This window comes from Hemicordylus capensis, chromosome 3 (genome assembly GCF_027244095.1).
Source record: "Hemicordylus capensis ecotype Gifberg chromosome 3, rHemCap1.1.pri, whole genome shotgun sequence".
Classification (NCBI taxonomy): Eukaryota; Metazoa; Chordata; class Lepidosauria; order Squamata; family Cordylidae; genus Hemicordylus; species Hemicordylus capensis.
Window position 1 is genome coordinate 223,808,187 of NC_069659.1, and position 25,373 is coordinate 223,833,559.

Here is a 25,373-nt window from a genome sequence, read left to right on the forward strand (position 1 = left end):
TGTGTTTTTGTATTAAATCAAAAACCATCTGAGCAGACTGTGAGCCCAAGCAAAGGAAAGACATATGAGACTCAACCCTTCCTAATCCTTCCTTCTCTGCTTCTTTTTCAGCTCAAATGTCCTCTCAAAGTTGCTTTTTCACTCACAGTGTGAAAGTTGGTGTCCCCCTTCTCTTCCCCTATAGGTGAAAAAACAGCTTGTGTGTGTGTGTGTGTGATTTTGAGTTGGAAAAGGATTGGCGGACAAAGGGTTAAACAGCCTGTCCCTGTCTGCTCAGAGGCATCCTGCCCAGGCTACTTTGGCTTAAAAATAAAAACGGAGGGGAAAATCATGGAACTCCACATAATGGGGAGTCAGTTCTGAATATACATCAGATCTGGTCATGCCCACATGCAATTAGGGATGTGAATGAGCACATTTCACTCCCACTCCTGGAGCTCTGTTCCCAGGGTGTAGCTAGGGGTGAGGGGGACCCTGTTTGCTCCTCTCTCTGGAGGCCCCTTGGAGTGAGAGAGATAATGAAGAAGATAGGACTGGGTGGAGCTGCCCCCCCCCCGGGTTCTTTGAACCCATCCGTTCAATTATAGCTATATTCCTGACTGTTCCTTCTCCCAATTGGGGGGGGGGGGCTGTCTCTGAACCACCCCCCAACATACTGCTTCACTGAATGTAAGGGGCAGTTTAGAGGAATTCCTCCTCCCTCATGTGATTGGGAGAAAGGGATGCCAGGAGAGGGAGCAGAATGTGAGTGGGGCTGGCTCAGGAACTGATGCACCAAGTTTAAACCTGAGTGTGACAACACCCTGCACATTCTCACAGTTACTTGATGATTATGATGATGATTTCATTATGAATATGTATATACCACTTTACAAGTTCTCAAAGCAGTTTACACAGGAAAAAGCACAAGAAAGGGCAGGGCTCCCAATCTCTAGGATTTCATATGTCTTAGGACGACTGAGTCCTGACGCTGTAAACAGGTTCTGGAGTTAAGTCCTGGCCCAAATTAGGCCTTGGAGAGGGTGTGCAGTTCTCTGCTCTCCCCTGCTCCCACACCCAGAGTCTTGGTTAAGAGTCAGGTTTGTCCTGAGAGATTAAGGCCTACTCCTCCTTACGCACACTTGCCTTGGTGCAAGTGTTAAGGCCTAACTGCACACTATATGCAAACCTCAACAGTCTTTGTATCCAGGAAAGCCACTTGAAGAAAACACAGTTTGGAACAGAAAATGAGGAAAGGAACAATTTTCCCAACCACTACTTCTTCGCTCCAAATCCTCTGCAGGTTTCCAAATACATGTTCACCCTCACAGGCATGGATTGAGAACCTTCTTGGGGAAGTGGCTTTGAGGAGGATTTGGAGCAAACAGTAGCTCCATTTATATGTTAAACACCCATACAATCTGCATATGGTCTACACACAAACAAATCTGTACTGAGTGTACAGTGTTGTTGGTTTTACACATTTTGTTTAACTGCATGTACAGCAGTATACTTCCTATCTGTATTCTGCACTTGAGGGGGCTTTACTAGGGTTTACTTCTAAAATGAACACAGGTACATACAGTCATCCACACAAAGACATGTACATATAGACACCTGTACTCACTTACAATGTAATGTGTGAACAGCACTCACACACACACCTCTCAGCTCCAAATCATCCTCTCCTTAAGTGGATGTATTTAGGTTTTGCATATAACCACTAGTTAAGCCTTTATTGAATCCAGTCACATTTTCTTCTAATTGAATAGGATCCATAGTAGGAGTGTTTTCCATAATTCCTACAGAGAGACTGTGCTAATGCAGTCATTTTAAATGATAATACCTGCAGGGAACACTTTCCACATTGACTGCTCTGTTGAGAAACCCCTGAGCATCTGCCAAGGAATGCTTGTGCTCTGCAAAGGTCAGGGGAGAGACACCTAATAAAGACTACCCAGGCAGGCCTGTATCTTGCTCATGCAAACTAACAGCACAACATACATGTTTACTCAGAAGTAAACTTCACTATGTCGAAGGGGCCTTACTCCCTAATAAAAGTCGTTAGAATTGCAACTTGAGTGATCAGTAGCGGGCAAGTTGAGTCAAAGCACCAAAGCATCTCGAGTTGCTATCCGTGTTCATTATGGATCAACTCACTGCTACAGCCAAGATCACCCTTTGCCACTGAACCCGCTGCTTTCGTGAGTCACTGCAGAGTTCGGCCCACAGACAGACTGGGTTAAAAGCGTGCCTGCGCGGGGTGGTGGTGAGGCGATTAAACTGGGCGGAGTCTTTCGAGTTCCTGACAAGACACGTCATGCAGTGACAGCGGGGAGAGGAGATTGTCCTGTATTTTTGCGAACAGACCCTCGCCGCCTAATCGTCTGCCTTGGCCCGCCCCCTTCTCCGAGGATATCCCTCCCCTCTTCGGCGGCGCGCGCCTCTCGCTTTCCAATGGAGGAGGCGGGGATGCTGTACGGATTGCGGGCGGGATGGGGGCGCAGCAGAGCTGCAGCCGGCCCGGGACAAGCGCTCTGCGAGAGAAGCGGCAGCGGCTGCAGCAACAGCCGCGCGCTCGGCGGGGAGCCCGAACTGGAGGCAGAGGCAGGCGCCGGAGGAGCCCCCGCCGAGGCTCTGGCGGGCTGGGATGAAGCCGGGGGCGGGCGGCTGTGGGGCCAGATAGCCTCTCGAGGAGGAGGAGGAGGAGAAGGAAGAGGTGACGGCGGCTGCTGTTATTGCTGCTGCGGGGAGGAGGCGGCTGAGGGCAACGGGGCGGTGGTCGCCGCCGCCGCCGCGGGGGAGTGGGGCTCTGGACAGCTCGGCGGCGGAGCAACTGCTGGCGGAGGGATGGCGGCCCCCCAGGGCTACCCGCTCTCGGACCCCGGCTCCAACAGCGAGCGCAGCGCTGACTCGCCCTTGCCCGACGACGACTGCTCCTCCTCGGCCGGCCCCGCCCGCGCCCACTCCGCCAGCCCCGAGTGGGGCGAAGAGAGGTTCCGCGTGGACAGGAAGAAACTGGAGGCCATGCTGCAAGGTGAGCGCAGGGGGCGGCGAAGGGAAGCGGGGCAGCAGGGCAGACAGTTCGGGGCAGCCCTTGCTGGACCCTGTGAGAGACTGAAGGCGTTGGGGCAGACGGAGACCTTCTCCTCGTCTGCCTTGCAACGCGTTTCTCCTCTTTTTCAAAAGAGGGCTGTGGTAGCTCTCTGAGCCCATGTAGACGATGGCTTGAGCTGGCATTTGGACGGAATGGGCGGTCAGAATCCTCCTCACCACGTGGCAGGATGGATGATGCAGACAACTGTGCTACCCCTGGAGTGAGAGAGTTCACTTCTGGACAGTTGACTTTCGGCGTTGTCTCAGGGCTGCCTCAGAAGAAGCTCTTTTGGGAGTCGAGAAAGACAATGGGTGTACAGGACCCCTTTCCCAGTTCTGAGGAAAACCTATTCCATTGACTTAGTGTTTAGAAGTTGCTGCTCCTAGTGTCTTGTCTTGGCATTTTGCTAGGGTCTGACTGCTCCTCCCTCCCCCCTCGGCCCCCTTCTGAGAACTTCTGGGAAGACAGTTAGCAAATACTTGTGTGTGGGGATGGGGTGTCCTGGAGTTCACCCTTCTTGACGCAAAAGATTCCGGGCAAGTTTGCGGGGAAAGAAAAGGGGAGCTCAGCAAGAGTCATCGATGCATAACTAGCTTTGACACGTGGAACAGGATAGCTCTAGGGAATGGGGATCGGATCTCGAGCTACGTGGTCCGTTATATTCTGTACCTCTTGGAGATAGAATTTGCAGTCTAGATTTTCCTTTCTATCCCATTTTAAGCCAGAGTGTATTTTTTCTCTGTTCTGGGGAAGGTGACTGCAGTTGGTTGATGCTTCAAGTTCAGTGTTTTCTCTTACTTTCTTTTCCTGCTCAAAAGTGCAAGCTAAAACACAATGCTGGAAATAGGCTGTAGAGCACACACTTAAATATGCTGGCTCTGAAAGAAGCTCCCTATTTCCTCTCCCATATTGTTACCCAAATACATCCAATCCCAGATGTGGATAAACTCTCTTCTCTACAGATATTGATGTTTGCAGTCTCTCCTTTTTAGGGGCTGGAAGTGTTGGTTGCACCAGGCTTTGTTTGAAGATCTGTCCAAAAGTTAGCATTGTGCAAAAGGAGCATTGTGCCAAATGAATCTCTAGTTAGCCTCCTGCCCCCCCGCCCCCCATTTTCAAGTGTTTTAATAGTTGACAGGAACAAAATATTTCTTCACAGAGTTTCAGGGCTGCAGGCCTTGCAAGCAGCATCTTTGCTCTGCTTATCAGCCTGTAATGCAATTTGCACTCTGAAGTAAATACTCTTCACAGTATGAGAGATCATCAAAAGTTACAAAGTGATTGTGTAAGTCATAGATCAACTGGCAGCCTCTTCAGAAGGAAACGTAGTATGAACCCATCTGGCACTGTAGATTAGAAAATTGATATGGTTATCATAACATGTAACATATAAAAGAGGATTGTAGACATTACCGAAAGCCACACTTCTAAAGTAACTGAGTTGATAGAATCGGACATGCAAACCTATAATTAGATATACAGATAACCAAGATGTCTTGTACTTTAAATCTTCTAAGATAAAAAATGTTGCAAGTTTTTTAGGAATCCTTTTCACACTTACTGTGGAACTTGTGGATGTTGCAGAGGATTCTGGGCCACATTAGAGCAGTGGGTACTGCTGAGCCTTCCTGAACCTAGTTTGTTACCCTGTACAAAGTTTTTGGTATGAAACAGAATCATCATTGCTCATGGTAATGGATTTACTTTATCCCACTACAATTCCGTATGGTCAAAATAGGGTTTGAAGCGCTACAAATTCTGTTTGACTGGGGCTTATTGTAGCATGGAGATGAATCTCACATCAATTACACTCTTAGAATGTCTGCAGTATTTGCGTTTTTGGAAGCATCATCTGCTCCTGGCAAATTTCATCCTAGAATCTCTGCAGTTTTGGGTTAAAGACTGGAAGTGACCTGGATGTTGTCTTTTAGGCAGCTTGTCCTGTTACTGGTGTTCTCATTGTGGAACTACTGATAATCTTGGTACTGAGTTTTGCAGAGCACAATTTGGAAATCACTGTTCTATAATTATGTAGTCTTCGATACAGAAGAAAGCCCAGTGGTACAGGGTAAATTAGTGTTGTGTTGCCGAGTTTAATATAATATGGAATGTAGATTGGAAAGAACTGCTTTAGTTCTTTAAAAAAAAAAAAAAACTTAGACGCTCATGATAGGAAACATTTGAGGGTTTGCTTCAAATGTGACCTGATAGTTGCCCATGATTGTGAAGGAATGTTTTAAATTGTGTTCTGTTTTGAATTATGTTACTCTTGCTGGAAGTTAAGTAAACAGTTTTTGATAAAATATTTACAAGGGGTGGTTACAAAGGCGGATGTGTAGATTAGAAATAATTGGATATGCACAGCAGTTGTATAACTAGTCAAGCTTTTAATGGAGATTGAGTTTTATTTACAGATCTGTTCTTTCAACAAAGCAAATAACTTGATAATATTGGAGAGGGTGAAGCATGTTAAGTCGAACAAATGTGATTGTGGATGATAAGTCTGTTTATAGCTTTTTGCTAGGATAGTTGAATAGAACTTTAAGGTTCAGGGGCAGTTTACCTGTGCATACCTGGTGTGGTGATACACAGCATAGAGCTGTTTCCTTCATGCCCTGCTTGTGAGTTTCTCAGAGGCATCTGGTTTACCACTCAAGGAGATAATGGAGTGCAGCACTGGATGGACATTTGGTTTGATCCAGCCTGACAGCTGTTAAGTTGTGTGATGACTTTGCACCAAAAATGCCACATCTAACACTTATTTTACGGGGGGATATATAGAAAACCTGATGTCATAATCATTTCTTTTTACTACATTCTCCCTATCACCATGCATGTATTCTTAAATATATTTTAACTTAATAATCAGACTTCACCACTTGTATAAAGCAGTGTTTCCTCTAACAGGGATTCCCAGATGATGTTGACTACAGCTCCCAGCATCCCCAGCTGCAATAGCCTTTACTTGGGGATTATGGGAGTTGTAGTCAACACCATCTGGGAATCCTTGTTAAAGGGAACACTGGTTAAAGCTTTTTTAAAAATAATAATTGGGCCACTGTAACTAAGTAATAAACAATATATCTTGTGTTTTATCTTCATGCCTTCATAATGGCAAAACATCTAGACTGAACTTGCAAACACTCCTCTTGTGTAAGAAATGTTTTGTAGGTCTTATCAGTCACTATGCAGGCCAATAACACCCCCCCCATCACTTTTTTGAGAATCACCCTGCATCCATTTTGCTGCTTTAAACAAACAGTTTAAAATGTTTACGTTGCATAGATACGAGCATGGCTGTGTTGCCACTGTGTGTAACAAGTTTCTGAGTGTTTTATTCAAATAGCCATATCATAGCTTTGATCACATATTAGTGAATTGTGGGTAGTAGGAAAGCAGTTGGTATGGCTGACTATAATGTTTGGAATTTGTTTCAAATTAGATTCAGTCTCCTGGGGGTAGGTTAATCTTTAAGCAGATAATATTTTGTTGTGCTGATAGAGGGATTTTGGTATGCAACTGAGCAGAAAGTTCACAATAGTTACTGTAAGTGCTATAATATAACATTAAATTTGAAGATGCCTTTAAACCCTAAAAGCATAGCAATATCATTGATAAGAAATGTTTGCACATGTGGTTGATCAGGAATGAAGAATGAAAGGGGACTATTATGAATACTTATACCACTTTCCAGCAAAAGTTCTCAATGCTGTATATAGGATGTTGTTCTTTCCCCAGGTGACTCGCAGTCTAAAAGGCAACATAAGATATTCATAACACAGATTTAGTATTGCCATTTCACCTTATTAAATATTCCACATTTCAAAATTCTCCAAGAAGTTTACACAGAAAAAAAGTATAAGATGGTTCCCTGTCTCTGAGGGGCTCACAGTCTAAGCAATACAAGGTAGACAGCAGCAACAGCCACTGGAGGGATGCTGTTCTGTGTTAAGTAGGCCATTTGCTCTTCCCCTACTAAATATGACAACCACCACTGTAGAAGATGCTCCTTTGTCCAGTTAATGGGGCTTATGTGATAAGTTTCTTTTTACAGTACTATGTTATAGGACAGGGGTGGGGAACCTTGGCACTCCAGCTGTTTTTGAACTACAACTCCCACCATCCCCAGCCACTGGGGATGATGGGAGTTGTAGTTCAACAACAGCTGGAGTGCCAAGGTTCCCCACCCCTGTGAGGACCACCCATACAACAAGTAATATTGCCACATATCTGCACAATACAACATTATGTGACAGGTTGATGCAGTATAGACAGTTAAGCTACCTCTGTGTGTGTGATAGCTCACATTAGGGTATCTTTTCCAACTGTATAGCTGAGCAATTTAAGTGACCATATGCACGCTTAATGGTTGCCTGTACCCATCACACAGGTATCCCATTTAGACAGTGATCATGTGCCTTCTAGAGTGCTAACTACAAATTCAGCTTGCTTGCTTTATTGCCAAAGACTTATTTTCACATACTTAGTGAAAGGAAGTGTTATAAGCTGTCATACATACCCCACTCTAGATTTGTTCACATTCTGGCTTTACTATTGTCATACAAATACAACAAATATTTATATGCTGCTTTTCAACAAAAGTTTCCAAAGCGGTTCCCTGTCCCAGAGGGCTCACATTCTGAAAAATAAACATACGATAGACTGGAGGGCTGCTGTGCTGCATCTTGTAGCCACAATTAATCCTATATTCTGCCTCTAGTCTCCTTCAAGATTGTATTGGGCTGCATGCCCATTGCCTCATATCAGACATGCAGAAAGTCATGAATTGGCCCATAGAGGGAAGGAATTAGACAGGGCAGATGTAGCTGTGTATTATCCCTGCATACTCACATTAGTGTACTATTTTTCTGTTCACATATTAAGTTTTCAGGTTTCTCAGCCAGGAGTACCTACTTGCTGCTAATGTGAATGCCTTTAGAACTAATGTTTGACCTATATGTTACTGGAACAGTATGGGAGCTGCTTTAGTGCTACCTGTAAAGAGAAATCACATGGGTTATTCAATGACTTAATCTTCTCCCATGTCAGCATCTACCCTCTTCCATTCCCCAGTTGGGTTCAGACTGGTGATGCCAGAGCCAAGTGTTATTTTCTACATAAATTTCTAGAGAGGCGTTGAACCACGCCCAAGGAAAACAGCTTGATGGTAGCAAAAGAACATAGAACAGCCCAGCTGGATCAGGCCCAAGGCCCATCTAGCCCAGCATCCTGTTTCACACAGTGGCCCACCAGATGCCACTGGAAGCCCACAGGCAAGAGGTGAGGGCATGCAGTCACTCCTGCTGTTGCTCCCCTGCAACTGGTATTTAGAGGCATCATGCCTCTGAGGCTGGAGGTGGCCTATGGCCATCAAGACTAGTAGCCATTAATAGACCCGTCTTCCACAAATTTGTCATTTAAACCTCTTTTAAAGCCTTCCAAGCTAGTGGCCTTCACCATATCTCATGGCACCATCTCTCATGGCCATCACCATATCTCATGGCAGAGAATTCCATAGATTAATTATGTGCTATGTGAACTAGTACTTCCTTTCGTTGGTCCTACATGTCCCGGCCATAGGTTTCATGGAATAACCCCTGGTTCTAGTGTTGAGAGAGGGAGAAAGATTTCTCTGTCCACTCTCTCTACTCCATGCATAATTTTATACACCTCTGTCATGTCTCCCCATAGTTGCTTCTTTTCCAAACTAAAAAATCCCAGATGCTGTAGCCTAGCCTCAAAAAGATGGTGCTCCAGGCCCCTGACCATCTTGGTTAACTTCTTCTGCATCTTTTCCAGTTCCACAATGTCCTCAAGATATGGTGACCAGAATGTATGCAGTACTCCAAATGTGGCCACACTATAGATTTGTATATTATAATATTCACATTCTTATTTTAAATGCCCTTCCTAATGATCCCGAGCATGGAATTCACCTTTTTCACAGCTGCCCCACAGAGTCGATACTTGTGACGAACTGTCCACCGTGACCCCAAGATCTCTCTCCTGGTCAGTCATTGATGGCTCAGATCCCATCAGTGGTTTTTTGGCTGAAAATTGCATGTGATTTCCCCCCGCAAAATAAAATGGCTCCCAAAGTAAAATAGGTGGCCAAAAAGGATCTCTGCTGTCCTTTCCAGCCACCTCCGACATGCACGTAGGCAGGTTTAACCCTCTCCCCCGTATTTGTACCGAGGTCGGGTGTCCATTCCCTGACCACAGATATGCGGCATTGCGAGTACTGAATCCATGATTAATGAGGTTAATCTCGTTATCTCAAGAGAGGAGAGCTGGTCTTGTGGTAGCAAGCATGACTTGTCCCCTTAGCTAAGCAGGGTCTGACCTGGTTGCATATGAATGGGAGACTAGAAGTGTAAGCACTGTAAGATATTCCCCTCAAGATGGAGCTGCTCTGGGAAGAGCAGAAGGTTTCAAGTTCCCTCCCTGGCTTCTCCAAGATAGGGCTGAAAGAGATTCCTGCCTGCAACCTTGGAGAAGCCGCTGCCAGTCTGTGAAGACAATACTGAGCTAGATAGACCAATGGTCTGACTCAGTATATGGCAGCTTCCTATGTTCCTATGAGGTTCTCCTGTATATGTGGGTGTTTTGCCTCAATGTGCATCACTTTACACTTGCTTAAATTGAGCCACGTTTGCCATTTTGTTGCCCACTCACCCAGTTTGGAAAGATCCTTTTGGAGCTCCTCGCAATTTGTTTTAGATTTCACTATCCTAAATAGTTTAGTGTCATCTGCAAATTTGGCCACTTCACTGCTTATCTCAACTTCTAGATCATTTATGAACAAGCTAAAGAGCAGTAGTCCCAGTGCAGATTCCTGGGGGACCCTAATTATTACTTCCCTCCATTGTGAAAACTGTCCACTTATTCCTGTCCTCTGATTCTTGTCCTTCAACCAGTTACCAATCCACACATGAACCTGTCCACTTATTCCATGACTGCTAAGTTTGCTCAAGAGCCTTTGGTGGGGAACTTTGTCAGAAGCTTTTTGGAAGTTATCTTGTACATCAGAGAAGGAAAGGTTGAGTAAATATCTCTTAGGGCTGTGCAAACAGGTTCAACCCCAAACCAGTTTGATGTCAAACTGGTTTGGTTCGACGGTTTGGGGTTGAACCGAATCCTACCCCCGTTTGGTCCGACCTTGGACCAACCCCCTCCCCCCGATGGTTTGAGGGGGTTCGTGATTGATTTTAAAGTGAAAAACATTTTGTTTTTACCTTTCTCCCCTTTGGGGGAGTTCCTTGGGGTGGCGGGGTGGCGTGTCCATGAAGGTTCCCCTCCCCCTGCTGGCCTCCATAATCACCCCCTCTAGCTGTTTCAGCCATTTTTTTGGCCCATTCGGGCCTCCGTAATTTGTTGTGGCGGCCAAAATGGAGGCTGCCTTGCATGTGCAAATGTCCTCTGTGAGGGCTGGCATGGCCCAAGGCCTCGCAGAGACCATCTGCGCATGCACGGCAGCTGCCATTTTGGCTGCCACACCAAATTACAGAGACAGAAACGGCCGGAGTGGGTGATTACGGAGGTCAACGGGGGGAGGGGGAACCTCTGCGGACCCCACCTCCTGCCACCCCAAGGAACTCCCCCAAAGGGGAGAAAGGTTAAAAAAAAATTCTAACACACTTTAATTGGGCTTAAAATATAACTGAGAGGTAAATGATGTAAAATTGATGTAAAAGGGTTTTATTTTCCTCACAGATACTGCTATTAATGTTTGTGTCAGACAAACAGCTTGAAATGTCATTAAGACTGCAGTCCTATGAACATGTACATGGAACTAAATTTCCTTGAGGTCAATGGGGCTTACTTCCTACCTGGGGCCGCTCAAGACCTCGGTGTGCCTGAGGCAGGGTGTCAAATGCTGACCCCTTGTGCATACTCTTCTTCCCCCCCTCCCTTTTGGGAAAGCAGGGGACAGAAAGGCATCTTGCCCCTCACTCGTGCCCCAATCTGTTGATTGAAGTGACCATTTCACCATGCCTCATGGAAGGGCCACCCCTGCTTCCTACTAAACATACTTAGAACTGGGCTCTTTATGCATGAAATCAGAGTTGTTAAATGTGAGCTCCAGTTAATCTTCCTTGTTTAGATTGTGTTCATAAGGATATTATCCTCTGACATTATAACCCATCAAGTGAAAACTTAATCATTCCACAAATGTGGGTTACTGGAGCATGATGTACCACTGTGTGTTTTTCCAAGAGGGGGCGGGGGAAATGGCCAACTGTCCAGTAAAACCTGACCCCCTATGACAGGGATGAGTAATTTGCTTGACATGGCAGATTTCATTGCAACTGTGTTGTGAGCTGGAGGACCACAATGGATATACATAATTGCACAGTGGAATGTAATTCAACTAATATAATCTGTGTTTCACTTTATGAACATGATGGAGTCCAAGCTGCAGGAGACTTATTTGCATTTATTCCAGACTAGTGCTAGCATTGAACTATTAAATGAGAAAACCTGGAGTAAGCGATGTGTGCTGGTGGGAAATTTTGCTGTGTAAATATAGAATCCTTGAGTTTTAAGACACAATCAATTTGAGGTGCCTAACTTGCCACCAGCCACGGGCAGCAGCAATACAGGAAGATGCTGACAGGCATTATCTCATACTGTGTGGGTGATGGCAATGGTAACCCCTCCTATGTTCTACCAAAGACAACCACAGGGCTCTGTGGGCGCCAGGAGTCAAAATCGACTTGACGGCACAACTTTACCTTTTTAACTTGCCACATATTATCAAGTTTACTTGAATGAAGGTGGAAGGTCAAATAATTAAAATGGGAATCTGTCAGTGTTGTGTCTTACAGGCCACAAACAGCCCATGTCCCATATTTTACTTCTGTGGCATAACTTACAATCTGCTGTGAACAGCAAATTATGGGTACCCTTGTGGATTTACTGCTCGTTTACTACTGGAGCTGCCCCAACTGCTTTAGGAGTTGTACTTTTTGAGCAATAATTTGGTGCTGAATTACTTGTCTGTGATACTTCAGTAACTTACCACAGTTGGTACTGGCATGCTAGAAGGAAACGGCATGTATAGTTTGGGATTCGAGTGTAAGATAGCAAGATAATTCATAAAAGTTACTCCAGGTCTTGCGGGGGGGGGGGGGGGAATAAAGCTTCCACTGCTTTCAGGTATATAGGTTTTTTCTCTCCCAGTGCAGATGTAGACAACTTTCTTTGAAACTGATACTCATTTCTACTGAAATGATGTAGTAGTGGTAATTTCCAATTACAGGTATAGTAGGAAAGAGATGGCAGTTAAAGGCAGCATTATAAAACTTGCTTTCTATCACTCCTTGTTTTTGAACATCTGTAGCTTTGAATTGTTGTCAAGAGAAGCTTGTGTCAGGGAGAAGTGCTGATCTTGTGGTAGCAAGCATGAATTGTCCCCTTTGCTAAGCAGGGCCTTCCCTGGTTTGCATTTGAATAGGAGACTACATGTGAGTGCACTGTAAGATAATCCCCTTGTGGGATGGGGCCACTCTTGGAAGAACATCTGCATGGTTGCATGCAGAAGGTTTCCTCCCTGACATCTCCAGATAGGGCTGAGAGATGCCTACCTGTAAACTTGGAAAAGCTGCTGCCCATCTGTGTAGACAATACTAAGCGAGATGGACCAATGGTCTGACTTGGTATAAGACAGCTAGCTTCCTATGTGTGTTTGTGTTTCCTGAAACTGAGCATCTGAAAAGAGTGTAGAACACTTAGATGCTTCTAAATCTTTTTGGGGGGTGATGGGTGGGAGGAGGGGACAAGACTTGACAACATTTGCTTTCCCTCCTGTAATCAGTTTAAAGTCTAACTAGTTTGTATTTTAAATTTTTCATTTAGGAAGGTTCAAAAACATGTATATTATGCTAAGTGTTGCTTAACTGTTGAGGAGCAGTGTGACTCTGCATTGTTTAGACTTTATAATTCCTGGGGGGAGGGGTACCATATTTATGCAACTCATGAGTTTTTTGAACACTGCAAAATCTACAGCCAGTGTACTTAATGAGTATCATCCAAATCTTCAGTAGAGCTCATTGTGTGAGCAAAAGGGTTGTGCTCATGCATGGGCAACTACAGGAATTTTTCTGGGTGCTGGGAAGTATATACATATAAATAAAAAGCTGGAGCACAGCACTATACCTTGGCCACCTCAGCTTTGCCACTCTCCGGGTGCTCCAGCAGTGGTCCCCAGCTCCTCCAGTAATGTATAATTGTGAAGCTTCCCCACCCCACAGTTGAAGACTAACACTTAGCAGCACCCTGGCCTGGTTGGTTGGTAGGTTGGTCAAAGAGGCAGCACAAAATTGGTTTAAATTAAGGAAAACACACACAGCGTTGTTTCATTCCATTGCTGGAATTTGCAGCACTCCATCTCTTTCTTTCCAGTCTCTGGTCTGCAGTGGCAAAAATCAAACTGAAAAAGTAGTGGAGTTCTTTCGTTCCACTGCTGGAGTTAACAATAGGGATGTGCCCAGAACCATTCCAGAGGCAGTGGGAGTGCTCCCTTAAGGGTGGGGGAGGGTGCACTTATCCCTCCTGCTGCATTTTCCCCGCTGGCGCTCAGTTGATACAACAAAGCACCAGAGGGGTAAGTGCACTCTCCCGCACCCTTGAGGGAACACCCCTGCCCCAAGCCACAACTTCTTCCACATTGCATGCCATGTGTGGCTTGATTTCTGAAAGTGATGCTGCTATGTTCTCTATGCAGTCCATAATGCTGTAGCTCCTCCAGCAAGCGTTGACAGAGGGCTCAGCCTTCATGAGATCCAGCAGCTTCCTGAAGGTGTGGCAAATATGATAGGACTTGAAGATCTCTATCAGACCTGGGTCCATTGGCTGGATCAATGAGGTGGTGTTGAGTGGCAAGAAAGTGATCTGCAGGTTCAAGTGTGCAAACTGCAGGGCCTCAGGATGGCCAGGGATGTTGTCAAGCAGCAGGACGATTCTGAAGGCCAGGTTCTTGGAGACCAGATAACTCTGCACCTCATGCAGGATGCAGTTGTTCACCCAGTCAGAGAAAACCACTGTGGTCACCCACTCTCTCCTCTTGGCTCTCCAGAAGAGAAGTTGGCTTTATTCTTCCCTTTCAGGGCATGGAGGCTCCGTGCTCAGTACAGGAGCATGGGCTTGACCACACAGTCCCCTGCATCAGTGCCACGCACCAGCAGAGAGAGGCAGTCCTTGGCTGCTTTGGAAACTGGAGCAGTTCATTCTTCCTTGCTGATGGAGCGGGATGGCATCCAGAACCTGCCCATCTCATCAGCACTGAATCCTCCAAAGGGCTCCCACAGGCTTGGGGAAGATTCCACACGTGCACCTCAAGAGCTATGGCTCCAAAAGGCTCTCCAGTGGCTCCTTGAGGATACCAAAGTCTACCCAAGGCTGCCAAGAGCTCCTAAAATAGGGTTTTTACAGGGGGAAACACATAAATGTACACCAAATCATTTCTCCATCCTCTTCCAAATTCCTCTCTCTACCCACAGAGCATGATCATATATGGCGGGATCTGCATGCCGCAAGCCGCAGATACGCAAGATCCTAAACAGTGAATATTGAGTTTGGGTGTATATTTCCCAACCACAGATACACGGAAACATGGAAAATGGGGTCCACCTGTAGAAGGCAAATACGTATCATAGCAGGCTATAAGAGACCACAATGATGAATATTTTAATGGTTCCTGTACTGTGGATCTGTGGATAAGATAGACATGTATGCAAATGCAAATAGTGCAACAAAGAAATGCAAGGTCTGGTTATCTAAATGAAACTGCTAAATGAGAAATGCTCCTGCTTTGAAGATACTGAAAAGAACATGTTTGAACATGCAAGTGTGTATCTACTTTGGTTCTAAATAAAATGACCAGATCGTATCAAATCAGATCGTATTTTTGATGAAAATTAGTCTGAAAAATGTTCAGAACAAATAATTGCTTTATAATGTATAGTGTGTACCTAACTTCTAAAGACAAAGTCTACATCCATTTCTGAGTATATATATTAGGATTATATCAGATAATGTATAAGTTCAGATCAGGGAAGTTGGACCAGGTCTGACATCGATCAGGTCAGAGGGTGTCAAGGATATCCCAACGTAGAGAATTCAAGTTCAGGTTGGGGTTTTCTGATCCTGTTCAGGGAAAATTGGAGCTTTTCAGAGTCCCAAATGGTGGCAGGAGTTTGCTTATTTCTCTCCCCATGATTGCAGCTGGGGGAAAAAAATCTTCTGCCCTCTGCCTGCCAGCCAGTCAATCCCATTCATCTATTTCTCCCTTTTACTATTAAAGCCTATTTTAAAATTTAACAGTTAAAAAGCAGCTGATTTCTGAATTTCCCCCTGCAATTCTCTGGTGTTATATCACTTTCCCAGCAATTCTCAGAGCCTAATAGGTCACTTCCCCTGTGGTTCTGTTCACCGTAAGCATCTTTAAAATTAAGTTAAAGGTTGCTTGGGAATATACTCAAGCCCGATTCCGACATTCTGAAGGGCCCATAGGATCCTGAACTGACATTTGCGGGATCAGGTAAGATCAGTTCAGACCTGATCCTGACATCTATAGTTGTGCATGGCCCTAATATCATAAACAGGAATGCACTTTTACTAGAAAATAATGACCAAATAGAATTTTCCTTAGTGATTTAAATCATTAAATTTAGTCTTCCTGAGACACTGGCTTCATTTTTCTTGACTTCTTGTGGTGGTCAAGAAGCAGAATGATACATTTAATTTTATTATTATTATTATTATTATTATTATTATTTTGTAAGCTGTAGCCTGAATTTCACTGTTGCTACATTTAGAAATGGAGACTTGGTTGCACTTGAGACGTCTTTCTTTGGTCTTGTACTATAAGCTCAATACATCAGATCAGTTTGGGGAGAGACTAGCACTGTTTGGGCAACTCTGCTGTGAAATACTGTATTGTGAAATACTGTATTGATAGGCATTGTGAAATACTGTATTGATAGGCATATTAATATTCTATTGGCAACATGGGAATTCTTACCCAAGGCATGTGGAAAACACCAGTTCCAGCACTCATAAGTAGCAACTAATAACACTAGTGATATCTTGTATTCATGTGGAAATGGAAATGGAAATGGTCTCTGTATGTAAAGAGACAGTAATATTAGTGCTCCATTTTATACATAAAATGCATCTTTATTGTGACACTGACATCTTCAGATAGAAGTGGGTATTTATTCCCATAGTTTCTGAGCCTTCAGTGCTTCTAATTTGAATATTTGTTCCTTAAAAGCTGTGAGTTAATGAAATAACGAGAAAATAACAAAATCTATTCTACAACAGCTGGATTGTAGTTTTCTATACACATTCAGTTTTTTTATAACTGACATGAAAGTGGTTGCCACAGATGACAAACCATTTCCAACAGTTGAAATGAAGTCAGTGTTCAGAACAAGGATTAAATTCTGGCTCTGCTGGAATAGGTAGGTGTGCAAAGCAGGAAGTTCATGCTTTTCTGTGTAAATACTCTTTGGTAATAATAAAACCACTAAAAGGATCCAAGTCTGTGTCTAGGTTTTTAATGTAGCTATGCAGTTCTTTACATAGCAAACCAAAGTACTGAAGTTTCAGGTTAGCAGTCTGGATTTTGTAGTAACTGGGACATCTTTAATAGCATTTACATTTGGTGTTTCATGTGTGCATAGCAGGAAACGTTTCAGTTTCTACTTGGGCTTTCAAGTGCCAGACTTGCTGATTAGGCTTTCCTATAGAAAAATAAATCTATGGAATGGATTTGTGGGAACTGTAGTCTTCAAAATGTTCCTGCATTCCATTGTTAACTATTGTAATAATACCACTTTCTCAAATATCAATGTTTCCTTAGTAGTATAACAGGCTATCTTGGTTTGGCATGCATGTTTTGGTCCAAGTACTGCTGGCTTGCACATTCTTGATGGTTACATTATAATCTTTACCTATCATTGGAAAATATGTCCTGTGAACTGGTTATTGTGGATAGCCTGATTTAAAGCCTGACTGTTTAGTGAATAAACATGCCAGTGTATAATTCAACACAAACTAGAAAACTGAAATATCTTCAGAACTCTATATTTTAATGTTAGGGTATGTGTAATGGGGGCTCTGTGTATTCTGCACCAAGGAAGTTGGTTTAGCAGTGAGAACAACATATGCAAATGTACCTAGTATTTTGCTAGAAGTTTGGATTGGACCCTTTTTTGTAAGGTGAGAAGAATGGAGTGGAGGAAGGTATGGACTATTAAGTAGTGACAGGAAGGTGGTGTACAATTGGAAGGGGAAGAAAACAGTTTGAGGTACTATAGGCTCATTTGAGGACTACATAGGGACCGAATAGGGACTATTCTCAGCCTTCTGTAGATGTTGGTCCTATCTCTAGCTCTTGTTGGTGTTGGTATTGGTATAGGGGAAAAACTTGTACATGAAGTGTTAACAATAAATGTAAAGATTAAGATCAGTGGGAAAAGTGGGGTATGTATTCTTCATGGACACTGTGCATGTTCCTGCTCACTTCCCCCTTCTTAGAATGACAATTTCTGCACCAGATATCTGAATGTGCATTGGGTCCATGAACTAGTTGGATCCATGAACTGTACAGTCTTCAGGTTCAATGGAACTGACAATGATCAGTTGACCAAATCCAGCTGCTACATTATTGCATATGTAAACATTTTTTGTTAACCCCTTACCCTTGATGTAACTTGCATTGACTGGTGTGAACTACATGACCAGATTCCCTATGAAAATAACTTACTGTAGCTATGAATTTTCTTGGCCGTGAGTCAGTTCTCTTGATTTACTTGTAAATGTTTTTTGTAATTTATTTCCCCGTTCAGATCTGAAACCCAGTTTGGGAGATGGGGGTGTGTAGGGGTGTGTCCAATTGAATTTTCAGGTGACCTTCTGCCATGGTTGGTGGAGTAGAGTGGGTTCAGGTAAGTAAAACCCAAGCTACATTGCTCAGAGGGCAATGCAATAATGACACCATCAACACTTCTGCCAATATCATGAACTGGGGGAGAACTCAGTTAGCAGTGTTGTTCCAAAAGTTCACCCCAAATTGCATGTGAATTATAAACATATTTGAATTCAGCTGTGAGGAGATTGTCCATTGCACAGGAAAAAGGAATTGAACAACTGTATGTATGTATGTATGTATGTATTGATTGATTGATTGATTTTATTATATTTATAAACAGCCCCCATCCAGAGGCTCTGGATTGATTCTGGATCACAATGATTCTGGCTGTATTTTATGAAAACAAAGCTAAAATGAAAGTGTGTATGTGTGTGCGTGCACACATACCAACCAGAGTGTAAACAATTCACAACATTCACCTTCCTGAAAATCTCACTTTCATCTAAGGAAAGGAGGAAAGGTTTGGCTGTTGAGCTGGTGTTGTTTCCTGGCAACCACAGAGCTATGTGGTCGTCTTTGGTAGAATACAGGAGGGGTTTACCATTGCCATCTCCTGCGCAGTAGGAGGGCCATCTCAGATGGCCCTTCTGTCGGTCCCTGATTTCTGAGATGTTCGGGGCTCTAGGACCCGTGAAAGGGCCTTTTTGGTTGCTGCCCTGCTGCTTTGGAACTCTCTCCCCACTACAGATCCAGCTAGCCCCTTCCTTACAGATCTTCAAATCCCTATTGAAGACTTCTCATTTTCACCAGGCTTTTGCCCTGTAGTTCATTTTTCTGTTCTTTGGTACTTACTTTAGTTTTTTAAATTAATTTTTAATTATAAGTGTAATGTAATTTTTAATGTTGCCTGTTTGCATGTTGTTGTGCACTGCCCGGAGTCTTAGGAGTGGGCGGTATATTAAATGTCTCTAAAAAAATAAAAATAAATAAACGATGCCTTTCAGCACTTTGCTATATTGCTGCTGCCTGATATAGGAGTTTCCCATATTCTGGGAAACACACCAGCAGGGATTCGAACCAACAGCCTCCTGCTCTCTAGGCAGGTTGCTTCCCCACTAAAAGTGCCATTAAAAGTTCCTAGAATTATAGTTGCAGATATGTGCTTGAAAGTTTGTAGACTGTGATTGAAAGAAGCTGTAGAAGTGGCTGCTTAAGAACTGAGCTACATATTAAGCATCTGCAAATTGTGTTCTCATTCACCTTTTCATAATGTTTAGGAATGCTCATCTTATGATGCAATATCATTTCATTGAACTTTAACATCCTATCTGCATGTCACTGTTGCCTTGGGCAAAAAACAAACAAAAAAACTCACAATGCTATGGCAATGCATCATATGCCTTGCCCTCAGACTACTTGAAGTCTTAAAGATGGGCAATTTATTATTCCTGCCTTGGGAATACCACAAAAACAGTATCCACATGGCAGCTCCCCCACCCTTGCAGTAATGTCTAAGACTGCACACAACTATCACAGTCGGGATAGATGAGTACTTGTCATATGGGTGGCATCCCCAAGGTGACGATAGTGACTAGCTCAGACTTAAGATTTCAGGTGATCAGAGGGGAGGACTGAAGTGCAATATAAGGTATGGATTCTTCCAGTAGTAATTCCTATTTTGTTGTTAGTTGCCTTTGTAAAGCTCTCAAATGTTATCCAGATAGTTGTTTAAAAGACTGAGCAAAAGTAGCACCTTTAGTTACCTGATGCTTTTCTCAGATGCCTCTGACAGTTTTGAAAAGTGTCCCCTCTTTTTGCAAAAGGATGAATCTGATAACCTAGATCCTTTCCAGTATGGTTTCCTGCCTAAATATGGAACAAACTGCCTTGGTCGCCCTGGTGGAAGACCTGCACCATGAGATAGACACGGGAAGTATGACTCAGATTCTCCTGGACCTCTCAACCACTTTTGATACCATCAACCATGGTATCCTTCTGGGTCATCCTGGATTGGGACTTGGGGGCTCCGTGATATGGTGGCGCCATTCCTGGAGGGTTGTAGCACTTCAGAAGGTGCTGCTGAAGGATGCCTGCTCCATCTCTTGGCTTTTGGCCTTTGTGGTGCTGCAGGGATCCATTCTATCCTGAGTTGTTTAACATCTACCTGAAACCACTGGGGGAGGTCATCCATGGGTGTGGGCTGCGGTGTCATCAATATGTGCATAACACCCAGATCAACATATCTCATAAGTCAGCAGACTTCAGGGAGGCAGTAGATCTTCTGAACTGGGCTTTGGAGGCTGTTCAGAACTGGATGGGGGCAAAAAAGCTGAAACTTAATCCAGATAAGACAGAAGTACTCTGGATTGGTAAAATTGATCATCCAAGGAATGAGGTAAATCTGGTGTTGGACGGGGTCACACTCCCCCTGAAAGACACAGTCTGCAACTTTAGGGTGCTTCTGGACCTGATGCTGTCCTTGGAGGCACAGGTGGCAGCGATGTGCAGGAGTGCTTTTTACCAGCTACGGCTGGTACACTAGCTGTGAACTTCCTTGAAGAAGTTGGACCTGACCTCAGTCAATCTTGCTTTGGTTACCCAGATTGGACTACTACAATGCGTTCTACATGGAGCTGCCCTTGAAGAATATTTGGAAGCTTCAGTTGGTCCAGAATGCTGCTGCTAGGATGCTCGTGGCACAAGTTGCTTCATGAGTGCTACACCCATCCTGCATCAGCTTCACTGGCTACCATTCTGCTTACAGGCTAGATTCAAGGTGCTGGTCTTAACCTTTAAAGCCTTACATGGCTTGGGACTGGGTTACTTCTTGTATCACCTATCCTCTGCTTTTGCCTGGTAGGTTTTTTTAGTATTTAGCTTTTTACTGATAACCTTTAATTTTGATTTTCAAACTTGTTGGTTTAACTGTGGTTTTGGCTTGGGTTTTTAACATTAATTTTTTATATTATGTTGTATCTATTTTATTAATGTAAGCTGCTCCAAGCAGTAGAGTACTGAAGGGGTAGAGTATAAATATTTTAAATAAAAGGTTTGAAAGCATGTGACAATCTAGGCCAGGTCTGCTCAACTTAGTCCCCCCAGCTGTTTTTGGACTACAACTCCCATAATCCCCAGCCACAGTGGCCAATAGCCAGGGATTGTGGAGGTTGTAGGCCAACATCTACAGGAGGAATGAAGTTTAGCAGCCCTGATCTAGGTAGTTCTGACCTCTCTGAATTGGCTTTTTAGTGGTATCAGCCAAATCAGATTTGGTACATAGCAAAGTTATGTAGTGATACCCAGTTGTTTGGGGTAATCCATGTAGCTATTGCCAGGAAGTAATAGTTCCAATAAATATAACAAGTTCTAGTAAGAATTAATCAGCCTTCTTTCCTCTCACTGTCTCTACAACTGGACTAAATTTCATTCAAATGGAGGTCCACAAGTTAGTTCTGCACCTCAAATGTTCATGCTTCTGCCATCTTGGATCGGGGTGGATGACATCACCACAAACTACACCATTGGGGCATCACTATGTTTCCTTACAGCTATAGCAAATTTGGTTCAATTCAGTTAGACTGTCCTCAAGTTAGTGCACTTGCACCTGAAAAGTTCACATGACCACGATCTTGGATTGGGGTGGATGACATCACAAACTACACCGTTAAGGTGTCCCTGTATGTCACTGCAACAGTTCCTAAATTGGTTAGACAATCCTCCAATTAGCCCTCTTGTGCCTCAGATGTTCACGCAGTCGCCATCTTGAACTGAAGTGGATGACATCATCACACACCATGCCATTAGGGCATCCCTATGTGTCCCTACAGCTGTAGCAAATTTGGTTCAAATCGGTTAGGTGGTTCACAAGTTAGCCCACCTGAGCCCCAAATCTTTACACGTCCGCCATCTTGGATCAGGGTGCATGACATCACAAACTACATCATTGAGGTGTCCCTACAACTGTACCCAATTTGGTTCATATTGGTCCAGGCATTGTGAAGTTGATGGGAGGGACGCACGGACACACACAGAGAATGCCAGGTGATCTCATAAGCATACTGGAAAGATCAGGGGAATAATGGCAGTGAATAGGAACCAGATCAAAAAAGGTGAACATTGGTTTGTTAGGTTTGGAACCAGGGGGGAAAAAAACCTAACTTCAAAATGGGAAAACCTATGGCACAGTGTAACTGACGTTGGGGTGCTTGTCCATTCAAATGGACTCGAGAGGTATTACAGGCTTTCAGCTTTGTATTTTTAATAGCTTCCTTATTGCACCTCCGCAAGCAACATAGTTTAACTCACCTGGGAGGTAGGCAGTGAAACATACTTGCAACTTAATGTCTTCAGGTAAAAAGTGAAATGTTTGGTTCAAATATGAGCACAGTATGTGAGGCATTGAATCATCTTGTTACAGAAAAATGCTTAGCGTGGTGAGATACATTCTGAAGATACTGTGCACCTGGCTACTATGTTAACAGTAATTTACATTTCTGGTGGAGAATAAATAAGGACTCTGTGAAACTCTTCTTGACACAGAATTCCAAAAGGCATTTAAAAGCACACAGGTAAAGAATGTTTTCACGTATAAGACTTTACTGTTGATTATGTATTCTTTCCTCACCAGTAGCTTTTGAAAGTCTTGTTTGTGATGGATAAATACTACTCTAACCACAAATATTTGGAACTGAAGTTTTAAACAGTCCTGTTTCCCAAACATTTTTGGTTTTTTGCAAAAGAAGTCCCAGAAGGGCTGGTGGACTTTTCTTGCAACTCGTTCACCCTTTAATTCAAAGCCACACACCATTTGGGTGTTTGTCTGACTCTATACATGTTACCATAAACTTCATGACCCACTTGGGAGGTCTGTCTTAACTTTGGAAATAATTGGCTAGATTTTTAGCTACAGATAGTGCTTCTGTTGCTCTCAACATAGGCAGATGTAGTAATATAACAGGCTTGCCGTGATGGCAGAGATGGATATTGGGGTGAGGGTGGAATTGTGCTTTTGGACGCAAATTCAGAACTATTTGGATCAGTGGCCTGATGTGATGCAATCAGAACGTTTCATGCCTTGGCCTTATACCCCTGTGTACAGACCTGCCTTGGACTCTACTCTTGAGACTACAGCTCAGTGGTTGTGGAATGAGTAAGTCTTGTATGGTTTCTCGCTTGACCTTGTTAAACTTACTTATGGATGGGCAGCTGTTAAAATGTGCAGCCTACCACTGGTTACATAATACCTTTGGGCCTATTTTATAGTGCTGGTGACTGCCTTAAAGTCTTAAATGACCTAGGCCCGGGAGACTTTAGCTTTCTCTGAATCTTTGTTACCTCAGTTAGTCAAAAGAGATGCTGCTCAGTCCTTTTCTCCTGTGAGGTGAGATCTGTTGGAGCATGAGTTATAAACCTTGGGTCCCCAGATGATGGACTACCACTCCCACCATCCCCATCTGGCTATCTCTATGGCTGCCCCAGGGCTCTGGAATATGCTTCCTGTCAAAATAAGAGCTTCTCTATCTCTGATTGCATTAAAAAAAAAGGCACACCTGCTTTCTCAGGCTTTTAATTAACTTTAAACTTTTTAATTTTTGTGTGAAATTGTTAATTGCTTTTATCCTGTTGTATATTAGGATTGTGTACACTGCCTAGAGATGCATGTATCAGGTGGTATATAAATAAGGTAAATAATAACATTGGAGGACTCAGGGTTGTGAATCCTTGTGTTAGGGCATGGGAAACAGTTGTTTCTGTAGTAGTAGGGCAATTAAAAAAATTGGCCCTCCCCCTGCTCAAGCATCAGTGCAGGTATAGTCTGGAACTCATGAAACTGCATGTGTGCAATGCTAGTCTGGATGTTTGCCACTTTTTCATAACATTCATTAGTTAACAATTAATGGATGCCAATGTAAGATTGGGCTAGTTTGGCAATGTCAGTTATAATTAATGTTTTTCAGGTGATAGTGCATATATTCTTCATTGAATTATTAGTATTCCAATAAATAAATTTTCCAACTAGAACTTTGAATCTTCTTTGGTATAACACTTAAACTACATTAAGTGTTTTGATTGATCCTCCCCCGATAAAATATTTCAGTTGAGCTACTTGAAAATCTGAGATACAGCATAGGAAATTAACATGGTAGGTGTTGGGGGGCGGGTGTTAAACCCTAAATAAATAGGTCAAATAACATGTCAAGTCAAATCACAATATATTTAGAGCACCAGGAAAATCTGCAAACTTTCTGAGGGGAAAATAATGCAAGTTTGATGCAAACAAGGAAAAAAAATTAAAGAAACTTGTCCAATTCAGAATATTCCATAAAACTCACATCTCTTCTAAGGCTTCTAGGTGATTTGAGCATACTGGCCAGACTCCATTGTGGTTTTCTTTCTATGTTCTTAAATTTTAGAGATTTGATCAATAATGTTTGAGTGTGTTTTTGTACACTGCATGGCCAACGTTTTGGGAAATCAACTTAAATGTAATGATAAATTAAAGATCAGTGGGAATCTTTAGACAGAATTCCTCTTCCTGAGCAATATCTACTCATTTGCTAGGTTACAGTGCAGAAAGATGCATGTCTGAATTTAGAGCTTTGTTCCTGTGAAGTGTATCAGTGGCTCTCTGGCTTACATTGTGTTCAGTTACTTTGGCTGAACCAACTCCTCTTCTTTCCCTCGACTTTTAGAGAGGCTCATTAGGAAGAAGTTTGAAAATGCCTCTCAGTTATTCACTGTGAAATCAGAAATTCCCTGTCAGTGAAGGCAATATGTGCTTGAAAGAGAAAGGGGGTCAGTTCAGTGTTTTACTCCAAAACTACTGCTGCTAACAGACATTTAGCTAAATTTAAAACAAGAGTTTAGTAATTATGGCCTTTGTAGTAGCATAAAACTACAGTTCCCATCAGAATAACCTCATTTTAACATGTATTTAATGTGCTTCAACATTCCTTTTGGATGACTTCCTCTGTCTAGTCTTGGCTCAGAAATACGGGTAATTTCTTGAAGATCATAAGTGTACAAAAAGCAAAGCAAATGAGTAATTGTGGCAAGTCTATTTCTATTTAAAAAAATCTATTTTCTCCAAAGCAACAAGTGCCTAGTTCTTGTGAATCCTAAAGCACTATGTTCCATGCTTTTGGAAGGGGCCCAACATAATTTTGTTCTGTCAGAATTCATTTCTTTAGCTCTAAACGCCAGTTTCCCAATTTTAAGCCCTTATCTGAGTAATCAAAGTTTCTCTACCAGCTGTACCTATTATGATATTGGTACCACTCTCTGTTTCAGCTGCATGGTTAGCTAAGAGATTGTGTTTGAATGAATTTTCCTTTAGTATGTTTTACAAAGACTTGTTGAGGCTCTCGACACAAGCCGTGTGGAGAGCCAGATGGGATTTGGCAGTGAGAGCGGGTCAAG

The 25,373-nt window shown here is 43.2% G+C and overlaps 1 protein-coding gene across 1 annotated transcript in view; it reads left to right on the plus strand.

Annotated features, from left to right (window-relative positions):
• Positions 1 to 2,258: 2,258 nt before the first annotated feature.
• BICC1 (BicC family RNA binding protein 1) overlaps positions 2,259 to 25,373 on the plus strand; it is a 199,964-nt gene continuing 176,849 nt past the window's right edge. Inside the window, exon 1 of the mRNA XM_053311857.1 lies at positions 2,259 to 3,016. Within this exon, the coding sequence (XP_053167832.1) occupies positions 2,437 to 3,016 (580 nt within the window). The 5' untranslated portion in view covers positions 2,259 to 2,436. The remainder of the gene's footprint in view (positions 3,017 to 25,373) is intronic.